This window comes from Chlorocebus sabaeus, chromosome 1 (genome assembly GCF_047675955.1).
Source record: "Chlorocebus sabaeus isolate Y175 chromosome 1, mChlSab1.0.hap1, whole genome shotgun sequence".
Taxonomy (NCBI): Eukaryota; Metazoa; Chordata; class Mammalia; order Primates; family Cercopithecidae; genus Chlorocebus; species Chlorocebus sabaeus.
The window spans coordinates 116609884-116634938 of NC_132904.1; the positions used below are offsets into that span (position 1 = coordinate 116609884).

At 35.7% G+C, this 25055-nt stretch overlaps 1 protein-coding gene across 4 annotated transcripts in view; it reads left to right on the forward strand.

Moving 5' to 3' along the window:
* Positions 1-25055, forward strand: part of ARHGEF12 (Rho guanine nucleotide exchange factor 12) — a 147258-nt gene that overhangs the window by 44587 nt on the left and 77616 nt on the right. For 3 of the 4 annotated variants that reach the window (XM_038005085.2, XM_038005087.2, XM_038005086.2), the window contains exon 2: positions 24286-24309. In XM_038005085.2, coding sequence (XP_037861013.1) covers positions 24286-24309 — 24 coding nt within the window. Of the gene's footprint in view, positions 1-3493; positions 3655-24285; positions 24310-25055 lie in introns of those variants that run through there. The other variant, XM_038005088.2, reaches the window with a different exon arrangement.

Genomic DNA, 25055 nt, shown 5'->3' on the forward strand with positions numbered 1-25055 from the left:
TTTGTTTTAAAAAATGTCGTAGTATTCCATTGTGTGGATGAAGCATAATTTGTTTTTTCATTCCCCCATTAAAGGCCATTGTTAGTTGCTTTCAGTTTTTAGCATTGGGAGTAAAGCTGCTGTAAATGTCCATGACCAGGTTTTTGTGTGGATATAAGTTTTCAAGTCCCTTGTGTAAATACCTAAGAGTGTGATTGTAGGTCGTTTGGTAACTCTGTGTTTAACTTTCAACTGCTTTTGTTCTTTATAGAAATGGAGTCGTGCAGTATGTGCTCTTTTCTAATCCAGTGTCTTTCTTTTGAATTGTTTATGACATTTATCTGTATGAGTGGTCACAATTCATTTGCTTTATTGACTAATATTCTAATGTATGAGTATATGGCAGTTTTAAAAATCCATTCTACTGCAGATGGACATTTAGGTAGTTCTAGCTTGGTATTATTACTAACAGTGCTATTTGGGAACCTTCACAGACATGTCTTTTTGTGAACATACATACACATTTCTGCCTAGTTGTGGAGTTTGCTGGTTCAGCTTTAGCTGATTCTACCTAATAATTTTCTGGAGTGATTGTACCAATTTATATTCTGATCAGTGGATGTAGTTTCTAGGTGCTTTATATCTTCATAAGTACTGTATATATTCATTCATTCTATTTCTCTCTCTCTCATTGTGGTTTTAATTTACATTTCCTTAAAGTTGAGCACCTTTTTATATATGCATTGGTTATTTGGATAGTCAGAAAAATTAAGAAAATTGTAAATTTCCTCTGGCCTCTGAAAGCATTGGGATTTGGAATAAGGGGTGGCTTCCATTAGAAAAGGCAGTAAGGGGGCCAGGCGCAGTGGTTCACGCCTGTAATCAATCCCAGCACTTTGGGAGGCCGAGGCGGGTGGATTACGAGGTCAGAAGATTGAGACCATCCTGGCTAACACAGTGAAACCCCATTTCTACTAAAAATACAAAAAATTAGCTGGGCATGGTGGCGGGTGCCTGTGGTCCCAGCTACTCAGGAGGCTGAGGCAGAAGAATGGTGCAAACCCAGGAGGCGGAGCTTGCAGTGAGCGGAGATCAGGCAACTGCACTCCATCCAGCCTGGGTGACAGAGCCAGACTCCGTCTCAGGAAAAAAAAAAAAAAAAAAAAAAAGAAAGAAAAGGCAGTAAGGGAAACAGTGTCTTTGCGGGAGAGCGAGGTGTTGGTTAAGGCAGCGTTTGGAGTGCATTCTCTGAAGTTAAGAGTGTAGTGATATTTGGTTTCTTGTGGAAAGAGTCCTAGAGCAGCGGTCCCCGACTTTTTTGGCACGAGGGACCAGTTTTGTTGTAGACAGTTTTTCAGTGGGACTAGGAGGGTGATCGGGGGAGGACAGGTAGTGGGATGGTTTCAGGGTGATTCAAGCGCATTACATTTATTGTCTACCTTATTTTGATTATTATTACATTGTAATATATAATGAAATAATTATATACTCACCATAATGTAGAATCAGTGGGAACCCTGAGCTTGTTTTCTTGCAACTTGACGGTCCCATCTGTGGGTGATGGGAAACAGTGACAGATCATCAAGCATTAGATTTTCATAAGGAGCGTGCAACCTAGATCCCTCTTATGTTCGCTATAGGGTTCCTGCTCCTCTGAGAATCTAATGCCACCACTGATCTGACAGGAAGTGGGGCTCAGGTGGTAATGTGAGTAATGGGGAGCAGCTGTAAATACAGCTGAAGCTTCACTTGCTCACCACCTGCTGTGTGGCCTGGTTCCTAACAGATCATGGACCGGTATTGTCTGCACCCCAGGAGTTGGAGACCCCTGTCCTAGAGTACACAGTGAAAAAGTTTGATAGAGAGGGGAACAGTGGAAGATTTTTTGGAAGAGAGACGTCACATGATTAATGGATGACTAAAGTTTTGTTTGGTGATCTAGGATGATAGCGATGTTGAGACATGAAATTAGTTGGCTTCAAGTTCTAAGCTGTCCTGTGTGAGAAATTGCCTCATCAGCCAACACAGGCTTTGACATATGGGGAGCTTAGTGTTTCTTAGGATCCTTGGGCTGGTCAGAAAGTGCCAAGCATCAGAGACACATGAGACCTCAGTATAGGTGGAGGAAGTGTAATGATAGCGGCAGGCAGTAGTCTAGTCTGCCTTGTTTTTAGCAAATCTAGACTATTGTCTTGATCAGTAACTATTTCTTTAGTAACTACTTACAGGGTTCGATAAATTTGTTCTTTCATTCCATGTGAGAATCATTAGTCTGTAGTTTAGAAGATATACAGAACCTTTTAAATACATATCTATACCTTTGTGTAATATATATATTATACCTGTACCTATATATAATATATATTTTTTGACTACTTTTGCCAAGGTATGTGTTCCCTGGAAGCTGATTCTTCATAGATCACTAACTGTAGTTGTGAGGTTCTGTGAGTTCCTTCAAAATTCACAGAACCTTGAGCTATAATTTATGTGGATAAAGTGATTACTGGGATTTAACTATTATAAATTAGATATATTCAAATGTTTTAAGGAGTATGTTTTATAAAACAACATGTTTTTCATTCATTACTTATATATTGATCCCAGAAATTGTGTGCCTGCAAATTGTCAAGTTGGGTTGATGCTTCAGAAAAGGAAAGTAGAGGTTGAGTCTTCTTAGTACAGCAATGCATTTTTTAGAGCAGTGTTTGAGGCAAATTATTGTTTTAGCAAAATTACATGGCTTCTAGGGATTAGATTGCATGAGTCTGTCTCTTGTTCCTCCCTCATTCTACTGTAAGTGGCCAGGCTGCTATAGTTAACAGAATGCCAGACATAATGCCTAGGGCATAGTTTGAGACCTGGGAAGATTCACAATAATCAAACACAAACAGACAGAGTAGCATGAAGAAATTTCAATCCTCCCAGTCTTGCTTACAGACTTAATTAGGCTTTATTGGGGCAGAAAATATTTTTCCTCCCCCCATGTTTTAAATCTGTTTCTCCTCTACTCCCACCTCCTGTCCCAGATTTTCTTTGAAGGGGTAATACTACCAACAAATTTTTTTTTTTTTTTTTTTTTTTTTTGGTAAATCCTAACTTACTTGGTTTATCTGGCTTTACGAAAAGGAGCAGTAACAACAACTGAATTTTAAGGTATTTGAGGGACTCCATTTTTTGGCACTGTATTTGGGAAATTCCCAATTTAAAAATCATACTGTATTCAAGAAGAAAATTAGGGTTTTTTTTTGTGGCTTTATAATTGAATCTTTTTTGCAAGTATTTTTAATTTTATGGGCGCTATTTGGCCTGTTCTGCTAAAGAATTAGCCAAATCCTTGCTTTCTTTATATTATGTATATTTTCCTGAGTGTTATTCTAGGGAAATGTACATGGATGCTGTTCTCTGTCTTTCCATTAGCAGCGCAGTGTTGGGCTTCGGATGATGATGGTAGATGACTGGGGGTGGGAGAAGAGGTGGGGTTTCTTCTTACCATCCCTCTTGTGGTCAGTAAAATCATCCGACAAATGCCTTTCCAAGGATATCGAATGTATATGTAAAGAAAAAGCTTAGGATTGCTAAGGGAGTGGTATTTTGGTGAGGATTTCATTTTCTTCTACTCCATGGAAACGAGCCTTTTGAGCTTTTGCTTGTCTGCTGATTTGTCCGGTGATCCAGGTAATCTACAGCAGTCTTTGTTTTCTGGGTCGTGTATAAAATGGAGCAAAATGGTAGAAAAATAGCTTCAGTGAAAGGGATGTACCTGTAACAGGAATAAAATAAAAAGGAAAAGGATATTTTTACATTGTTCATTATTATTTCTCACAATAGCTTTTAGGATTTTTATCATGTTTTAAAAAACCTAATTTGACCTAAGGAAGAAAATTCCTAGTTTTGAAAACCCGTACCTTAATTGCTTAGCTTTAGAACAAAGGTTTTAACATCCAGCATTGCAAGGATATCTTTATTCAAAAGAATAGGATGCAGCATTCTTCTGTTACCTTTTTAGAACTGAATTGGCATAACCTGTCTTGAATCTGAGAGACTTTGACGTATTATTCTGTGAATTGTGATTTAATTATCTCATGCTTCAGGATGGTTGTTTCCCTTTGATACCCAAGAGACCATGGATGGGATATAGGGGGTGGGGATTAATATTACAGTGGGGGAAGGGAGTGTTTTTACAGAGTAATCTTCCTGTTTTTGCATTGGAAACTAAATTGAAATATATAATCATTTGGAAAACGTGGTGTCCATGGCACCAAACAATCTTATCAACCTGAATTATTTTATCCTTTGTTCAGTTTGTGGTATTTTTGCTCTTGTCAGCTAAAATGTTGATTATAAATTTGAAGAAGCTGCCGAGTTGCTGTGATGGCACTGGAATTGCATTCTGCTCTCTTTTTCTTTCCAATTATAGCTGCAAATACAGGAAACCAAGGGATGAACGTGAAAAGAAGTAGTGTAAAATGCTGAAGATTTTTTTTGTTTTCTCTTGAAAGTATTTTTCATGGTGAGAATTATTTTCTTGTGGACAGAAAGAGCTAGGACCATAATTTATGACATTAAAAAGCGTTTAAGTGCTACAGACTTCTCTTTTTAGGAAAGACAGACTGAAAACATGTTGAAGCGTACTATGGAGCTTTCAGTTAATTCGATTACTTACATCATGGTATGAGTTATCATACTGTTTGCCACATTTTGAAAGCTGTTTGACTCCTCAGAAGTATTAACAAATTAACAAATTCTTACTGAGCATTTACATTATGCTAGATACTTTAGATATATATCGAGTTTATAGTCTAGTAGAGGATATAAAAAACTCATGCATATGATGTACCATTTTTGGTGCAAGCATGTAAGTATTGCAATGTTATATATTTGTGTACTGACATGTAGGTATTTTACATAAGCTACTATATTTAATCCTCATAACAACCTAGTCATGAAATTATTGTCATTCTTGTTATCGCATGCACATTAGTTCAAACAAGCAAACAAAAATTGTCATTCACTTTTATAGATGAGAAAATTTACATTTTGAGAGGTTAAGTAATTTACCATAAGTAACAAAGCCATGGAGTGATGAAGCCTGGGTCAGTCAGACTCTAAAGCTCTTTCCACTGTTTGTATATGAATAGATGAAAGCATTTTTATCATGATTATTTGACATCACAAATAGTGATGCCAATGAGTGAAAAGGAGATAGGGATCCTAATCTTTATGCCAAGAACTGAGTGATTGAGCAAATCATTTAACATCATCTGTAAAGTGTGAGGGTTGGACTAGGCAATCTTGGTTCATGATTCTATTCAGTGTAAGATTTTCACATATGGTCTATGGAAATAATTCTCATTACTTTAGAGTTTTTATTACATTTAGTTTCCATTACTGATCCTTCATAATCTGCTGTACATGTTGGAGTGTGTGTGGTGGGGAGGGGAGGGTGATAGAGTGCATATCATCTTCTATATTATGTACAATATACATTTATTTATTAAGATTATTATTGTCTGTCATCTTCTTCCCTTCCCCCAAATATGTCACAAGGACCTAGACTAGTGCCTGGCTACATAGTATGCAGTTATAAATTAATTTTTTGAACGAATGAATAAATAATAGACTTGTATAGTACATTGGCAAAATATAGAAGTAACTTCATAATTCTTAACACCAAAAGATTCCCTGGGGGCCAAAATTACTAATCTTTCCATTACAGTGATCCTTTAAGGAACTAAGTGTAAGGATCTTAAAAAGAAGAACACCTACGAAACAATCAAATGTAGTCAAGTAATCTTAAGTTTGCTGGAATTGCCCTTTACAAAATTATTGGTAGTATAGAACTTGGTAACCATAGGTTTACCCAGGATTCTATTTGAAAATACTTTACTAAAGCATTCCATATAAGCAGAGAAAAAAAGCAGCAAAGTGTCTCTTTGGTTTATTTATGTGTTGCTGTATAGTCTCAAATGCTGTAAATTTACAATGGGTAGAAAATATTCAGACCGTTGAGTCTTTTGCTTAAAATATATTTCATAAAGTATAACATAACGTTTACTGGTAGTTTTGTTTCATTTAAACATTAGGCTTCTTGAGAGTTTTAACAGTTTTATTGAGATGTAATTGGTGTATAATAAACTGCCTATGGTTAGAGAATAATTTGATAGATTTTGATAAATACACAATTAGGAAACTATCACCAACATTAAGAAAATAAACATATTCACCCCAAAGGTTTCCTTGTGCAGTTTCATAATTTCTCCCCACCTCCACCCCTCCTCACCCATCCCTAGGTATACTCATTGACTTGTCTTTGGTCCTTATAGAGTAGTTTGAATTTTCTTGCTTGCTTTCTTGTCATTATAGGTTAATTTGCAGGTCTTTTTGTAAGTGAACTCACATAGTTTGTGCTCTATGTGGCCTCTTTTACTCTGCATAATTATTTTGAGATTTGTCTGCGTTCCTGTGTATCATTAATTCATTTCTTTTTATTGCTGAATGATATCCCATTGTGTGGATATACCACAGTTTATCCATTCAGCTGTTGAGAGGCATTTGGGTTGTTTCAAGTTTTAGACTATTAGGAGTAAGTTTGCTTTGGACATTCACGTACAGGTTTTTGTGTGTACATAAGCTTTCATCTCTTAGGTAAACAACTAAGAATGGAATGGCTGGATTATGTGGTAGGTATATATTTTAACTTTTTAAGAAATTGCCAAACTGTTTCTCCAGGTGGCTGTATTGTGTTACATTCCCATTAGCAACATTCCAGTTGCTGTACAACTTCACTAATAGTTGGTTTTGTCAGTCTTTTTAATTTTAGCCATTTAACTGTGTGTGATGGTATCATATTATAGTTTTTATTTGCATTTCATCTGATGACTAAAAATGTTAAACATATTTTTGTGTGTCTATTTTATCATCCATATGTCTTCTTTTGTGGATTATCTGTTCAAATCTTGTTTTTAATTGGGCTTTTAGTTATTGGGTTGTAAGAGTTTCCTATATGTTTGGGATATAAGTGCTTTTATTTTATTTTATTTTGCGACGGAGTTTTGCTCTTGTTTCCCAGGCTGGAGTGCAATGGTGCAATCTCGGCTCACTGTAACCTCCACCTCCTGAGTTCGAACGATTCTCCTGCCTCAGCCTTCCGAGTAGCTGGGATTACAGGTCCCCACCACCATGCCTGGCTAATTTTGTATTTTATTTTATTTTTAGTAGAGACAGAGTTTCACCATGTTAGCCAGGCTGGTTTTGAATTCCTGACCTCAAGTAATCTGCCTGCCTTAGCCTCCCAAGGTGCTAGGATTACAGGCATGAGCCACTGTGCCCAACCATAAGTCCTTTTAGATATATGATTTAGAAATACTTTCTCCCAGCCTGTGGCTTGTATTTTCATTTTCTTAGCATCCTCTTTCTCTCTTTAATACTTTTATTGAGATAGAATTCACATTTCCTTGAGCAACAGTTTTAAACTTTGAATTCTAATTTATCATTTTTTCTTTTATAGATTGTGCTTTTGCTATATCTAAGAAATATTTGCCTAACCCAAGGTCACACCTCTTTGCTTCTGGTGTTATAGTTTTGGGTTTTACTTTTAGGTCTGTGATACATTTTCAGGTAGTCTTTTAATTCTTAATTTTTGTGGGTACCTAGTAAGTGTATGTATTTATGGATTACATGAGATATTTTGATATAGGTATGCAATGTGTATTAATCACATCAGGGTAGATGGAGTATTTGTCACCTCAAACATTTATCTTTTGTGTTACAAACAATCCAGTTATACTCTTTTAGTTATTTTTAATGTACAGTAAAATTATTTTTTACTATAATCACCCTCCCACTACCCTTTCCAGCCTCTGATAATCATCCTTCTACTCTCTGTCTCCATGAGTTCAGTTGTTTTAATTTTTAGCTTCCACAAATGAATGAGAACATGTGAAGTCTTTCTTTCTTTTGTGGGCTTATTTCACTTACCATAATGACCTCCATTTCCATCCATCTTGTTGCAAATGACAGGAACTCATTCTTTCTTATGGCCAAATAGAACTCCATTGTGTATATGTACCACATTTTCTTTATCCATTTGTTTGTTGATAGATACTGGCTATTGTGAATAGTGCTGCAGTAAACATGGGAGTGCAGCTAACCCTTCGATATCCAGGAGTGTCCTAAATCTAAGAATGTGTCATATTATTTTTTCTTTATTTTTTCTCCTCCTGCTGTTCGGGGTCTCTACAGTGTCCCCTACTCCTTTGTTTTATTTGCACACCTGGGTAGTCCCTTTCTAATCAAAGGATAGTTGGATCTGCATTTTACGTCTGTGATCTTTATGTTTAGGGAAATCCGTTTCCTGGTCAAAGCCTACCAGACTTCCTTGGTATCACTCCACAATTTAACAGATTTGGCAAGTATGTTTTGTAGTTAATGGTTTGAGATCATAATCATTTCCTTCATGCTCCTCCTGCCTTCTATTTTTGCTTTTAGTATTGAGGAAGGTTAATGGAATAGAATTGCTTTTGCTCTCTCCCATCTTTACCTGGAATTGAACACATATTTATTGAAGGAATGAGTGGTTTGCAGGAATGCTGCCATTCAGGTGGAGACATGTTTCTCTTCAAATGTATAGCTGGCAAGTTGCCATATGACACAGAGATATTAACTGAATTCTCCACTGAGCTCTGGGATTAGGAGATACAGATTGTGTAGGATTGGGAGTTCTTTCTGTTGGCTTATCTTTTCCTAAAACTATATAACGGGATATGAATACCTTTCTACCTAAGTATCTTGTCATTATACTAGATCTAGTTTTCTGAGTCTCACTTGTGAAAGCTTTTGGTTAACTATTAATAAAAAACTGTACAAAGGGAAGGTGATAATGGTTTTTGTTGTAAGGTGGTAGTCCAGAGGTTGAAAGCAAGGGTTCTAGTTAGACTGTGAGGTTTTGAATCTAAGCTCCCCCATCTACTAGTTATATAGCTTGTATATGTTACTTAACCTCTCTGAACCCCACATTTCTCTTCAATAAAACAAGGCTAAACATTTTACTTATCTCATAGAATTATAATTAAATGAATTAATGCATAAAAAGTACTTAAAGCAGATACTGTAAGTATGCAAGTAAAGCTACTCAAGTTTTCGCTATTATTGTACTGATTTTAATTGTTAATTATTGTTCTTACAGATAATGGATGACATGTTTGGAGCTATCACCTAGCGTAATTTTTGACTACCAAATGTAGTTTGATACTTTTGAGTGTCTTCAACTAACCATTCTTCCCAAATGAATATTTTTCAGGGAAGCTAACCCCAGGAAATGTGACACAGTTTGCTGTATTGTTCCTTACCTCTATGATGTGTGTTTATTCTAGCCAATTCATCTCTTCCTTATACACAAGTTCCACAGAATGATTTTTTTCTAATAAGAATTAAGAAACCTTTGTTCTGATTGATGAGCTCATTTAAATTTGGGTTTAATTTAATAGAAAATTAAACTAGGTTTCCTTAATGGGGAATCTGGCCAATCACCATCCTCCACCCTCCCCGGGTAGAATTTTTTCCAGGAATTAAATAGCTCTATCTAGCAGGGTCTTCCTGCCTTTGGCAGTGGAGCAGTACAAAGGCCACATTGAGCATAGCTGCTGGGGAAACCCTTTTTCCTTCTCTAGCCTATAAATGCTGTTCTGTCTCTGTGAAAAACCCTGACATCAGCTCTTGGAAAAATCCAAATACTTGTGTTAGAACAAGGCTGAAACACTTGCCTGGGCAGAGACTAATGGCTGAACTATAGTTCTAAGTTTACCAGATTGCGTTTCAGTCTTGTTATGCTTTAAAAAACAAAATAGAAACTATGAGTTTCAGACAATAATCTAGAGAAATTAGGGTAGAAAGCACAACTTAATAGCGCCTCCCATTCTTTACTAGTTTCTTCTTATTTTTGTCTTTTTTCTAAAAATTTGCCTTCAAGATAATGTGAAATTCTTGCTTGAGGAGTGAGGGAGAGAAATAATGTATCAACATTATAACCTTTATGCAGTATTTTCCACATATTAGATGCTGCATAAGTATTTGATGTTTGAGACAAAATAAACTATAAACAAAACAGACTGTACTTAACTTCCTTAGTGTTCAAATTAGATCATGATGTAAAACTCTCCAGTGGTTTTCCATTATATTATGAATAAACTCTAAGCCTATTTCTGTAGCTCACAATCTTAGGTTAGCTGGCCCCTGTCTGCTTCTGTGGATCTCATTTCAGCACTACTCTACTACTCTGTTGGTCATTTTCTATGCTTAAGCCACAGTGGACTTTGTGTATCTCAAATACATTTATCTGCTTATCCTTTGTGACTCTTGTACTAGCTGTTTACCTATAATTCTGTGGCCCAGATCTTCCTATGGTTGGCTCCTTCATTTAAGTCTCAGCTCAAATGCCTCTAAGGTCTTTTTTGAATAAACTAAATTAATGTATTTAGTCAAATAATATCTTTTTTTAATTGCACTTACCATGATTTGAAATTGTTTGGTACAATTATTTTTTTGTGGAGTTTATCTTCCTCCTGTGGAATGTAAGCTGCTTGAGAGCAAGGCCCTTATCTGCTCACTAACGTAACCTCCAGTGTCTTGAACCTCCTGGCATAGGTTGGTGTTTGTGTAACTCTGTATGCACTTGGCTGCCTGTAACGGAAAACACAAGTCAAACTGACCTAAGCAGTAACGCATTTACTGGCTCACATAAAAAAGAAATCTAGAGGTAGGCGTCAGAGATTTTTGATTTAGGGACGTAACTATGTCAGGGGCCCAGATGCTTTCCATCTTTACAGTCTTGCCATCAAAATCAGCCTCATCCTAAGCTAGTCATTAAAGGTGAATGCGAAGTAGCTGTTAAGGCCGCTTGCTTCTTCACTGAGGTTCAGTGGGAGGGTGAGAAAGAAGTTTCACATCATTCTGTTAAGAATAAGGAAATACTTTCATAGATGCCACCAGTGAACTTTGTTTCTACTTTCATTGGCTTTTTCGGAACCAATTGCTTACCCAAGAATGGAATTACTGTTAGGCCAAAAAGGCCCATCACTGTTGCTACAGATGGGGTTGGCTTGACCTGAGTCATCTGGACTCAGAGGAATAGTAGATAACTGAGTAAAATTGGAGTTCTCTTAGAAGGAAGGCTGTGGTTTCTGGGGTAACTTATGTCCTCTATAGTTCTCAATAAAAATGTATGTAATGAGTGAATTCATGTAGTAAAAATGTATTGAATTGTCAGGCATATGCTCAGCACCATAATACTTAATTAGAATACAAAATCAAATAGAATGTGGTCCTTGCCTTCAAATAATTTAAAATCTAGTGAGAGAGTCAGACAAGTTAATGGAATATTAAAATTGCTTTCAAAATCAGCTGATTAATTAAAATAATTTAATTTAAAAGATGAAAAAGAGAAAAGGGGAAGCAACAGATGAGATAAAAAGCAAATAGCAAAATGATTGACTTAAATACATCAGTAATCACACTAAAGGTAAATGGTCCAGACACCCCAATTAAAATGTATAGACTATCAGATTAGATGAAACAGCAAAGCCCAAGTGTATGCTATAAGAAACACACCTTAAAATTAAAAATACACAATGTTTAAAAGTAAAAGGTTGGAAAAAGATGTGCCCTGCTAACCTGCATTAAAGGAAAACTGGACCACATTAATATCAGATAAAGTAGATTTAAGATTATAGAATATCAATAGGGATAAAAAAGGTAATTTTGTACTGATAAAGGGTCACTTTAAAAAGAAGACATATCTAGGCATGTATACACCTAATAACAAAACTTCAAAATTCATGTAACAAAAACTGACATAACTGAAAGGACAAATAGACAAATCTACAAACATTGTCAGTTATTTTAGTATCCGTTTTTCAGTAGTTAATCAAAGTAGATAAAATAAGCAAGGATATAGAATACTTAAACGATACTGTTGACCAATTTGATTTAATTACATTTTTGGAACATTCTAGCCAACAAGCAAATACTTCTTTTTTTTTTTCTCATGTTTGCAAACAAATATGGGACATTTACCACGACAGACAAAATTCTGGGCTGTAAAGTAAATTTCAGTAAATTAAAAGGATTCAAGTCATACAAAGTATGTGTCCTGGTCACCATGGAATTAAATTAGAAATCAATAAAAGATCTTTGGAAAGTCTCCAAACATTGGAAAATAAATAACACAATTCTTAGTCAAAGTAGAAATAAAAAAGGAAATGGCAAAGTATTTTGTATTGGATGCAAATGAAAACACGACATACCAGAATCTGTTGGTTGCCATTAAAGCATTACATAAAAATTTATAGCATTAAACACCTATTAGAAAAGAGAGAAGGTTTAAAAGCAATGACATCAACTTCTTTTTCTTTTCTTTTCTTGTTTGTTTGTTTGTTTGTTTTTTGAGACAGGGTCTTACTCTGTTGCCCAGGCTCAAGTGCAGTGGTTTGATCACTACAGCCTCAACCTCCCGGGCTCAAGCCATCCCCACCTTATCCTCCTGAGTAGCTGGGACTACAGGTTTTTTAGTAGAGATGGAGTCTCACTATGTTGTCCAGACTGGTCTCAAACTCCTGGGCTCAAGCAATCTTCCTGCCTCGGCCTCCCAAAGTACTGGGATTTCAGGCGTGAGCCACCGCACCTGACCAACTTCATTTTAAGAAACTAGAAAAAGAAGAGCAAATTAAAACCAAAGCAAGCAGAAGAAAAAAAAATAGAGATGAGAGCAGGAATCAATGAAGTAGAAAACAGGTAAACAGTAGCAAACATTAACCCCAAATCTAGTTCTTTTGAGAAAATTAATAAAATTATTAAACCTCTAGCCAGCTGATCAGGATGAAAGGAGAGAAGACAAACATTACTAATATCATAAATGAATAAAATGACATCATTACAGATTCTTCAGATATTAAAAAAATAAGGGAGACTGGGTGCAGTGGCTCACACCTGTAATCCCAGCACTTTGGGAAGCCGAGGTGGGCAGATCACTTGAGGCAAGGAGTTCAAGACCAGCCTGGCCAACATGGTGAAACGCCATCTTTAGTAAAAACACAAACATTAGCTGGCATGGTGGCACGAGCCTGTAATCCCAGCTACTTGGGAGGCTGAGGCATGAGAATCGCTTGAATCCAGGAGGTGGAGGTTGCAGTGAGCTGAGATGGCGCCACTATACTCCAGCCTGGCCAACAGAGCAAGACTCTGTTTCAAAAAAAAAAAAAAAATGATAAGGGAGCATTATGAATAGCTTTGTGGCAATAAATTTAACAATTTAGATGGAATATGGTTGGTAATTTTATAAATTCCAACAATAATATATACAATATGTAAGTATATATTACATATACATAAAATAGGAAAATATGTAAAATACATATGCACTCTGTGTGTATGTGTGTATGTAATGACTGGATAGGTTTTATGCCGGGGTACAAGATTGGTTCACCATACAAAAATCAGGCAATGTAAGTAAATGGATGGTAAATGGTGGTAACTAGGTTTCTCAACATCTGAAGGGAGCTAAGCAAGGGAGAAGACTGAAATGAACCCGATGGAATTAGATTAGAATTAGAGGTATCAGTATGAACTCATGCTGAGCTTAATATAGATACAGATATATGGATAGCTACAGAAACAATTATAGATACGTTGTATTAGCCTCTTCTCACACTACTAATAAAGACATATCTGAGACTGGGTAATTTATAAGGAAAGAGGTTTAATTGACTCACAGTTCCACATGGCTTGGACGGCCTCACAATCATGGCAGAAGGCAAATGAAGAGCAAAGTCATGTCTTACATGGCAGCAGGCAAGGAAAGCTCGTGCAGGGGAACTCCCCTTTATAAAACCATCAGATCTCATGAGACATATTCAATATCTCAAGAACAGCATGGGAAAAGACCTCCCCTTCGTGATTCAGTTACCCCCCACCAGGTCCCTCCCACAATGTGGGAATTATGGGAGCTACAATTCAAGATGAGATTTGGGTGGGGACACAGCCAAACCATATCATATGTATGTGTGCCCCAGTTAGTATAACACATACATTTCCCTGCTCTCTCTGCTGAGAGGGCCTAGAAGTGGTGACGTCTCAGCAGCAGTGAGCGCACCCAGCTCCTGGATCTTGGTTACTAAATATCACTCTTCAATAAAATAGCTCCTTGGAGAAATGGTTGACTCTAAGGCTGCAATAGGGAAAATGCAAGTTGAACCTAGAGTGCCTTGTAGTGCCACAAACAAGAAAGTGCTCAAACAGAAGGGTGAGAGCATGTCACTGGCATAAACTGGAAGAATTTGAGCAAGAGAATAAATAACATAGTATTGGATTAGAACTCAAAGTCTAAAATAAACATATATGAGCCCATACTGATATAAATGATTACATGAATACATGGATGAGAAAACACAAATCTTCCTTACAGAAAAATTGCAAATAGTATATGTAGATTCCTATTCCTCCAGGAGATGGAGCTTAATCCTCTCAGATGCTCGTGTGGATTGGGCTTCGTGACTTCTTCAAAGAAAAAAATATGGCAAGGGAAAAATAGTAACTTTACAGGGAGACGTTGAGCAAACACTCCCTTAACCAAATGACCACGGTTAACATTACTAGTGATAAGTCATATTGGTGTCATATATCCTCTGATGGGTGATGAAAAGGGTGCTTCACCCCTGTGGTATTCCAAAAATAGACCCACATTTATATGGAGAACTGATTTTCAAAAGTGCAAAAGGCAATTCAGTTTCAACAAACGGTGCTGGAACAATTGGATTTCAATTGGATATCACACTCTATATAAAAATTACTACAAAATATATTGTAGACCTAAAAGTAAAATAGGAAGTCATTCAACTATTAGAAGAAAATGTAGGGGTAAATCTTTGTGATTTGGGGTTAGGCAAAGATTTCTTAGGTATGATACCATAAGCATGGGCAGTGACCTAGTTTCCAAATAAAGTCACCCAGATATGGAAGTTAAGACTTCAGCATATCTTTGGAGAGAACACAATTCAACCCACAACAACTATAATGGTTTCCAATTAGGACTGCTTTCATGTTTAATCCAGAGAAGCTGAGAATCTCTATATGCACTTAGTGCTTTTCACATACTACATAAGAAATGCATCTTCCACGTTTATGTTTACTCTTCAAATGTGTTGGTGTTGTCATTAATAAAACACAGATTCTCCTGAAAATATTATAAATTGTAGCTTTGGGCATTTATTCAGTTTGTGGATAGTACCATAACTGCTATTATGTATGTCCCTGGGTTTTGTTTGTTTGTTTTCTACTTTCAACAGAAATAGGGAGTCTCTCACCGATTTCTCGTGCCTCACTTTGTCACTTGGGCATTAAAATAATTTTACCCTGGCCCTTTGTCTTACAAGGTCTGTTGCCAAAACAGCTTCTTCAGCTTCTGCTGCTGTTTCCATAAAGATTTGACATGAGTTCTTGCAAGTGATCTAGGGGATGAGTGTGTCCTCTCTTTTCTGTTTACCTAGTACCCACAGAAACTCCTTTCATCTCTAGTCCAAACTCCCATCTGGATTCCTTACTATAAATGAATTCATCCCAAGGAAGAAATCAAGGGGGAGTGTAGAACTTGGGTTACAAGGATATTTGTTATAACATTCTTTATTATGCTGAAAAATTAGACCCAGCCTAAATATTTACAAAAGGGAACTTGTTAATTAAATAACCATATCACAGGATACTTTGCAGCTATCAAGAATTATTTAGAACTATACTTTTTAAATATTTATCTGATTTGGAAGTTCAATATATAAAATAAATAAAAAACAAAGCAGCTCTGATGTGTGGGGAGTCTGGAGCCCCATCTACACACTCCCGCTCTGGGAGGGACCTCTTCTAAACCTCTAGAATTTTTGGAGCACAGTTTAAAACCAGCACTGTAGTGAAATATTTAATATTGTAAACATATGTTGATGTTTTATTAAGTTAAAGTTATCAATATGTCCAGTATGCTTTAATTTTTATGAAAAGAAATTTTAAACATTGTATACAGAAATCTATCTCTATATTGGGAAAAGATGGGAATATATGCATAAAAATGCTGGGTGTTGGGATTATGGGTGATTTTTGTTTCCTATTTTGTCTTTAGTTTTTAAAAGTTTATACATGTACTTCTTTGGACATAAAGAAAGTGAGACATTTCTTCATGTTGAAGAGGCAGAGAGAACCATTGCTTTATAGGAAACTACACTTTGGAAAGATGGCAGTCTCATTACTCAGTCCCTTGAGAGAGGAATTATCTTGAAAATGTAATAAAAATATTAGTAACAGATTTACTAGTGTCAGTGGTCTTGTGTGTTAAGCATATTAGGATAAGCCACATTTGTAACAGCTAAGGGAGAAAACATAACTTAATGTCAGTGTTACACAGTGAACTTTGTAGAGCAGTGATTCTCAATTCTGAAATGTTGTAAGAGGAATGTCAGAATTCCTAAAACACTCATCCTCCAACCTTTCAAATTCCGTGCTGTGGTGAGCCATGGTTACTGATAAGATTTTATCCCACTTGTGATTTCTTTGTTTTGGGTCAAGAAAAGCTTTTGTAAAAGCAAGTGTAAAATGGCATGCATATCATTCATTGCCTCATAAAATCAGAGGTCCTTTTATCTATGGTGGTTTGAAAGTCTGGGGTATTCAGATTTGACAGCAGAAAGTGTGTTTTTTTGGTGATAAAATAAGTGGATTGCTAATTCTGATTGAGGAATTGTTAATGTTTGACACCAGAACCAGAGCACTTGTGAAAAGAAATCTCTTTAGTACAAAACCAAAAGTTTAATTACAGCATTTGTTTTAACTATAGCCAATAAAAGTATTTTTAGTGAAAAAGAGTTTCCTCAGAAGAAAATGCTTTCTATGAATGCAGAAGGTGTTATATAGAAGATTTCATTGTAATAATATTGGTTATGATCAGTTTTTTAAGTTTTATCTTTACCTGTATTTTATATTCACATAGCCTCTAAATTTTACATATTATCCATAATACATTTCTTATACAATTAAAAAAATTCTAAGTAGAAAACACGAAATATGTTCAATCTTTATTCCATTAGAGTTCTACTTGGAAAGTGTTAATATGTAAGGTTTTTATTTCTCCATAAGAAATAGACCTGTATAGTCAGGCACAGTGACTCATGCCTGTAATCCCAGTGCTTTGGGAGGCCAAGGCTTGAGGATTATTTGAGGCCAGGAGTTTGAGACCAACCTGGGCAACACAGCAAGTCCTGGTCTCTACAAAAAAATTCTTAAAAAAATTAGCTGGGTGTGTTGGCATGCACCTGTGGTCCCATCGACTTAGGAGGCTAAGGTGGGAGGATTCCCTTCAGCCCAGGAGTTTGAGGTTACAGTGATCTATGATTGTGCCACTGCACTCCAGCCTGAGTGAGAGAGAGAGACATTGTCTCCAAAAAAAAAAAAAAAAAAAAAAAAAGAGAAACAGATCTATGTCACGTTAATTCAAGGAGATTGTACACATTTTTAGAGCACATGAGAACTAAGTTTATACTTTTTCTGATTTCCTGTGTTTCCTTGATGATTTTTTGGTAAATCCTTGTCTGTTTAGCTTTGTGGCATATGTATGTCTGTGGTTGGGCTTCTTTGTACTCAACCAATGAATGCATACCAACTGTAACACCTGAAGGCAGGATCATGAGTAAATACTCTGTGATTTGGGGTTAGTATAGTTTTGGTTGTTTTTCCTTCTCCTGAGATTTCAGAAATAAAAGATTCCTATTCCTGTGACTTTTTTGGCACACAGTGAGAAATCTTTAATATATAAGATAAGTCATAATTAACTTGTCGAATCACTTTTTCTTGCCTCAGAATGATATTTTTATGAATGCCTTAGGTTTTTTCAATTGAAAAATGCAACCAAACTGCAAATATACTATGATTTAAAGTGGTAATGTCAATTTAAATTTTGAGTAGTACTCTTTTTTTAAATCATAGAGTGCTCTATGTTTATTCAAAAAAGTGAAATATTATTAGACAGTATTTTATATTTTAATTTTACATTTAAATAAAATTCTCAAGCTCAGACTGAAAAGTAAACGCTGTATGTTGGAGCTTGTCTCAACGACACTTAAAAGCTAAGACTTTCTACTTTTTCAGAAGTACATTTATATCTTTTGGCAAATGTGTAGAAAGCAGCCTGTCCTAACAAATTTTGTTCACCTATTCTCACTTCAGTTTATAGATTTTTAAACATTTAATCATAATTTATATAAAATATTTATGGGAAAAATGCCCACCCTTGATTAAGAGGACTTTTTTCTACTCTTATTTTTATTATTTTTACCAGTATATTCTGAAGTAGAGAAATGTGAAATGAGGTTAAGATTTAAATTCCTAGCAAACAGAATCATGCATTGCCCCATTTTATAAGTCATGAGATCATTTTGTAGAGTCCAGTTTATTGTGTACCTTTGTTAAATGACATTAATATCTCTTCCATAAGCATGGATTTGATGGTTTGGATGGTGTTTAGTGAGGTGAGGATACTTGTTTAAGTATTTTGAGGATCTCCTCCGTTTCGGGCAGTTCTTCTTGGTTTTCTGAAGTGAATATAGTCTTAAAAGAAAGTATAAGGTACTAGTAGTCAGATATTCATGATCACAAATGAAAGTGGTAGAGAAAGCTTTTAAGAAATATTCACAAAGGTGATAATTTTCCAGATTGTCAATGAGGAAATGAAAGTCTCTAATAAGCTGTTATATTAATTGTGAGCTACATTTCTCAGTCAGCAGCAGCTAATAGTCAATCTATAACAGCTCCAGCAGAGGGAATGAAAATAATTTAGAAAAAAATTTACTATTTGATTTGTCAAAGTGTGTCCAGGAAGTAAGAGAGCCTAACTAAGGGGCTGTTGTGCATTTAAGCTCTTTGGTAAAAGTGGTGATATACTAAGCTATGTTTAAGAAGGTAATTTGAGATTTTATATTACATGCTAGTGAATCATTTTTGGATTTTGCACCAGAACTGAGCTCTTTGGTCCCTGCCTGTCTGTGGTTTGTGTTGCAAGGTCCAGAGGCTTAAAACAAAGAACACCATGGGAAATTCTCCATGAGTCATTCTGTCAGCTGTAGCTTCTGTTTTAGAGTCCTTTGGATATAACTAGTATTTTAATGCCAGCTCTCCTAGCCACTTTTCATGCTTTGGTTCTATATGCTAATAAAAAATATGTCAGTATGGCTATTGTACTGTAGATAATGTTCAGACTTCCCCCCACCCCCTGCCAATTCCACAATTTTTAGTTCTTTTAATGGCTCTAAGCTAGACCAGTTATAAATTGTAAGTGGTGAAAGGGTTTATGACTGTTTATTTTGTTGTTGCTGCGAGGTAAGCGGGTGGTCATTTAATATTTTTGGTTCTGTGAATCTTACTATCCAGAGAACTAAAGATTGAATTGGCAGTTTGGCTGGAGTCAGCACTATGCTAAATCCCTGTACTTAAGAGCTCTTATGTATTGCAGACAAATGTCCTCTTAGCTATTTTGTTATTTTGTGAAAAATAATAATAATAGAGCAAGGCAGTTCAGATTCATATTAGTTTCAAATTTTAAGCACTATGTTTTAAGCCGTTCTAATTGTTTTATAGAAACAGGTAAATTAAAAACTTGATTTAAATCCAGCCCACAGGATGCCTTAATCACCTTTGATATTTTAAAGGAGATGAGGAAATAATGGACTTTTTTGCTAGTAAGTGGCAGGTATGGGCAACACAATTTCACTACGTTTGAAAACACTTTCCCTACTTTTCAGGAAAATTTAAAGTGCAGATTGCAACCTGATCTTTTTCTTACAGTGTAGCGTCTGAGAAGTTTAAGTTTTGGCATGAGTTTTCTGTGATACAACTTGGTAAATTAAATCTGTGGTTTCATCACTGGCTTTGAATTATACATTTCTATGCATTTTACTTAGCTAAAAACTTATTTGAATATTTAGTCTTTGAATTTATTTTTTCTTTTCTACTTAATTTGAATACATATCACTAACATTCAGATTTTATTTTTGTTCTTCTTAATAGTAAATACATAAGTGGTTACTGCTTGCTAGGCAGTGCTTCTCATTTTCTAATTTAATCCCAAAACAAATTTGTGAGGTATAGGTAGAGGTATTAGTAATTATGTTTTAGAGGAGATGCTTAAAGAGGTTAAGCAACTTGTTCAAGTTCAAACACCTGTTAAATTGTGAAACTAGAATATTAACCCAGTTACGTTTGTTTCTGAGGAGTCTGTTGCCCCCCAAGGCCTTGAAATTTTAGGGAATTTTCATTTATAACAATCAATAATACTGTTCCCATCCCACCCTGTCCATTTCTGATTTGCAATATTATAGTTTCTGCACTGATATTTACATCATCTTATGATGGTTGAGCTTTAAAATTACCTTAATTGTTGTCTAATTTGCAGAGTTCTTTGTCTAGTAACTCTTCTCACTGGAGTGGGTTCCAATAAAATGGTGCTGTATTTCACTCATTTCAAGTTACTGTGTTTTTCCTCCTCATTTTAACATCACTAAAATCAGAGTGTATCTACTAATGGAATTCTTGATAATTCTAAATTTAGTAGGTAACATTGTTTGACTGCTAATAAAATCTTAACCACTATCCAATGTAAGAAAAATTTGTTTAACCATCTCCCCTTCATTTCAACCAGTCCTTATTAAGAAGAGCCAACTAGAGTCTCAAATGCTCCTTTATAACTAAACCCAGGGAAGACATATCTAATACCCTAGAGGAGAGAGAAAAGGGTATGAATTCAGGTTTGAGTGTGATATCAGCATTTCTTCTCATATGGTTTCAGAACACTTCTCACTCAAGTATTGTTGGAAGGCTCTTTATGCACTGAAATCAATAAAAGAAAAAAGATTTCTAGGAGGCTATTTATTATAAGCAAATACATGACAACATAAAACTTTCTGGTCCTTTGCAATTTTTTAAGTCCAGAAGAAATTCTTTTTAACAATATTAAAGGACTATTCCAGTTATAAAATTGTGTGTTTGTGTATGCTCGTTAGAATAATTAAACTTGGTTAAGATGTAAGTCCTACTCTAGTATACATTATTTATTGGGTAAGGGTTATTTAACTACCAAATCACATTTCCCTCTACACTGTAATAGCACATTGGGAAGGACCACCTAGGGCTTTAAAATTAGAACTCAGAATTTAACAAGGAGAAGGCATTCTGAGTTGAGAGAATAAATGTATTCTGAACATTTAAGGCCTTTGGTTAAGATTTCTAAAATGTAGCTGTGCTTAATATACAAAATCAAAAGCAAAGGCAGGCCAGGAGCGGTGGCTCACACCTGTAATCCCAGCACTTTGGGAGGCCGAGGCAGGCGGATCACTTGAGGGCAGGAGTTCGAGACCAGCCTGGCCAACATGGCGAAACCCCGTCTCTACTAAAAATACAAAAATTAGCCGGGCGTGGTGGTGCGCAGCTGTAACCCCAGCTACTCGGGAGACTGAGGCAGGAGAATTATTTGAACCCAAGAGGCAGAGGTTGCAGTGAGCTGAGATCTTACCACTGCACTCCAGCCTGGGTGACAAAGCGAGACTTCGTCGAAAAAAGAAAAGAGGAGAGGAGGGGAGGGGAGGGGGCAGCTAGCCACCATATCCCAGTGACTCAGAGACTCAAATTCCTGATAATTCTTTGCTTTATTAATCATGGTTCTTCATTTTAGAATTTGACTTTTTCTGCTATCGATTAATAGAAAAATATACACACACACATACAAGTAAACACAGTATATTCATTGTTGACCAAACGTCCAAGTTATCAAGATGATATTTTCAAAAACCAGGCACAGTTTCATTAGGCACCTGTAACATTATGTCATAATCACATACAGCTGTTCTACATAAATATCTAACCAAAAGATACTGTCATGATTTCATGATTAGACTACACAGTGGACAGGGACTTAAAAATATAGGAGTTTTGTTCACCAGAATTTATTTCATCAGACTAATGGTTGAACTGATTTGTTGTTTAGAACCTGGCCCCTTTTTAGCTTTCAGACCTGTCTTTCTGTAGCAGTTATAGTATTGATTATCTACTCTTCCTTCCCTTCTGGGACAGCCCTTTCTCTTTTCTAACTCATCTTCTTAATCTCCTTTATTGGCTCCTACCTTCATTCTCAATCATGCAGATGCTAGTTTCTCCCCCAAATTTGAGCCTCGGCATTTTTTCAGATTTCCTTGTTGTTTTAAATTTCAGTGACCATCAGTAGATTGATGACTCAAATCTGCAACGTTAGCCCCAGGCTTTCTTTGAGGTTCTAGCTTTCTATTTCCAGCTCTCTGATTACATCTGTCTCAATATTCAGCATATGGTAGGGATTTTGCAAAACTATAGGATTAGCTTGGTGATTTTCCTAGCTGAAGCAGAGAGAACTAGTGAAATAGCCAAGAAGGTTCTTGACATTGTTACTTATGCATATAAGCATATATGTACACACATATGTACATATGTATTTATTTGCTTTAGCGATACTTTAAAGTAGAATTCAATGATTAGAGAAAAAATTATGATTTTAATATTATGTGAGAAGTTCTTAATCTATACTTCACTGAATGTAGTAAGTAGATTATGATAAGCAAGTTGGACTGTGGGTGTAGTCCTTGTTCATTTTCTCATTCCATTTCTGTCCTCTTTTTTCCTCTCCTTTTTCATTACCTTGTAAGAGAAAATAGCTCAGGAAACTGGTTTACAATCAGTAGTCTGGGAACTTCCGGGATTCTTTACCAGCATCCCCCTGGATGTTGCATTCCCTGACGCAAGCAGCATTGTTTTAGGGTAGGAGTTTTTATAATGGCTGTGAGGTCGAGCGGCTAAGGTTGGTAAACGACAATTGTTATCCTTTGCAGAAACTCAGTTGGAATCCTTTTCTGTCAACTTATATGTTCATCTGTAAATTAAGAAACATGTTCCCATTCCCTCCCTCTCCCACCTCAACAGTTACGGACAGACTGCTTAGGAACTCCTATTTCTGAAGATTTCGTGGTCTTCTGTAAAGTCAGTTTGTTCTCTAGAGCAGTGTCATCTTGTCCCAGAACCCCCTTTACTTATTATCACTAGTTCTTTGTGAGTTAACATGCTATCACTGATTAGGAAAGGTCTTAGATTCTTTGTCTTTTTCTATGGATCAGTTTTGGTTTAAATAGGTGTCGAAGGGAATTGTAAGTCAGCTTGTATTTTAGAGGTTTTGTTTCTACCTCCATGCCAAATGAACTGTAGTCATTGAAGTATCATTGTATTATGTTTATTTCTTACTGTCTTTACTAATAGGCTTTTTAAAAACCCTAGTTTTACTGATGTTCTTAATAAAGTACTGTTCCTATTACTAAATAATCTTTACATAAAATGCCATAGGTTGAAATAATTTAAAAGATAGAAATGAAAACATGGGATGATATTTGAGAAGACTTAGATTAGCATTTATATATAGCATCAAACGCTTCCAGCAGTATTCATTTAAATACTACTTCCATCAATACTGCTTCCAGCAGTATTCATTTAAAAGAGAGACAACCAGGAGGAAAAGCTGTAGTTCTTTCAGCTTATAGGACCCCCCAGAAAAACAAAACAGGAAAGTACCCTTTGTTTTCTACTTTTGGAAGGTATTTTTTCTAACTGATCGTACTTTAATGTTAATTTTTTTCTAGATATCTGTAATTAAATCTAAACCTAATAATTAAGGATCATGATGACATAGATCAATAGTGCAGTAATCAACACCCAGATATTTTGGGAAGTAGTGTGAAGTGATGGGAAGGAAGGAACTTTCCCTTCTAGGAAAACAGTGAGAATAATATTTTAATGACAAAATATTTATTTTTGTCTTGATCTTTAAAAATCTATAAAATGGAAAGAATATCTCTTCATAGAGATTTCTTTTTTCAAGATTAAATGAGATAATACATGTGAAAATAATTCATAGCGTTTAGTAAGCCCTTTATAAATTTAGCAATTGCTGTTGTTATTGTTATTTTTAAAAAGAAAAGCTATATTCTAGGATAGCTGGTAGTAAATGCACTGGCCGTTTAAGATTTAACAAAGTAGTTAAGATACTTAAACATGGTGTTCAACTTCTTATTCCTGCAGTTTATTGATTCTTGCTATTGGAAAGTTACCATAAGATTTAAATCTCTTATTCTGGTTCAGTAGGATGAATAAATTTAGTAACAAAATCTTATAAGTAAAATAACTCCATCTATCCTTATTTTTTCTTTGTTTCAGGTTTCCCCTCAAAAAACCTATAAGGTAAGTTTGCTCAATTGCACTTCATACTCAAGTTTAGTTATATTTTAATTATAAACATCCCTTTGAAATTATGGTGGATTTTTGTGGTTTTTGAGAATGTGTATTCAAGTAATTCAAAATTTCAAAATGTTTTACAAATTTAAAATATAAAAGATGTTACTTTTTCTGGAAGACAGCATTGTTTTGATAATACTTCTAATATAAGCATTTAAAAAATTTGTTCAAAATGATATTTAAGGTCACTCTGAAGAGAGTTAATTTTAAAATCTATTTGTGACTGTTTTGAATTATGAGTAGCTTGGGAGGTGAAAATGGAATGCTAGTTTTTGATGTATTTTATCACTTGTGTGACTATAATTGCCTTTAGTTAATGAACTTTGGCACTAGTTTAGTCTTAATTACTTTATTTTTTTATCTTATTTTATTTTTTTTTTGAGACTTGTTCTCGCTCCATGGCCCAGGCTGGAGTGCAGTGGCGCAATTTTGGCTCACTGCAAGCTCCGCCTCTCGGGTTCACGCCGTTCTTCTTCCTCAGCCTCCCGAGTGGCTGGGACTACAGCCCCTCGCCACCACGCCCGGCTAATTTTTTTGTATTTTTAGTAAAGACGGGGTTTTACTGTGTTAGCCAGGTTGGTCTTGATCTCCTGACCTCGTGATCTGCCCTCCTTGGCCTCCCAAAGTACTGGGATTACAGGCGTGAGCCACCGCGCCTGGCCTAGTCTTAATTACTTTAAGACAGTGAAGAA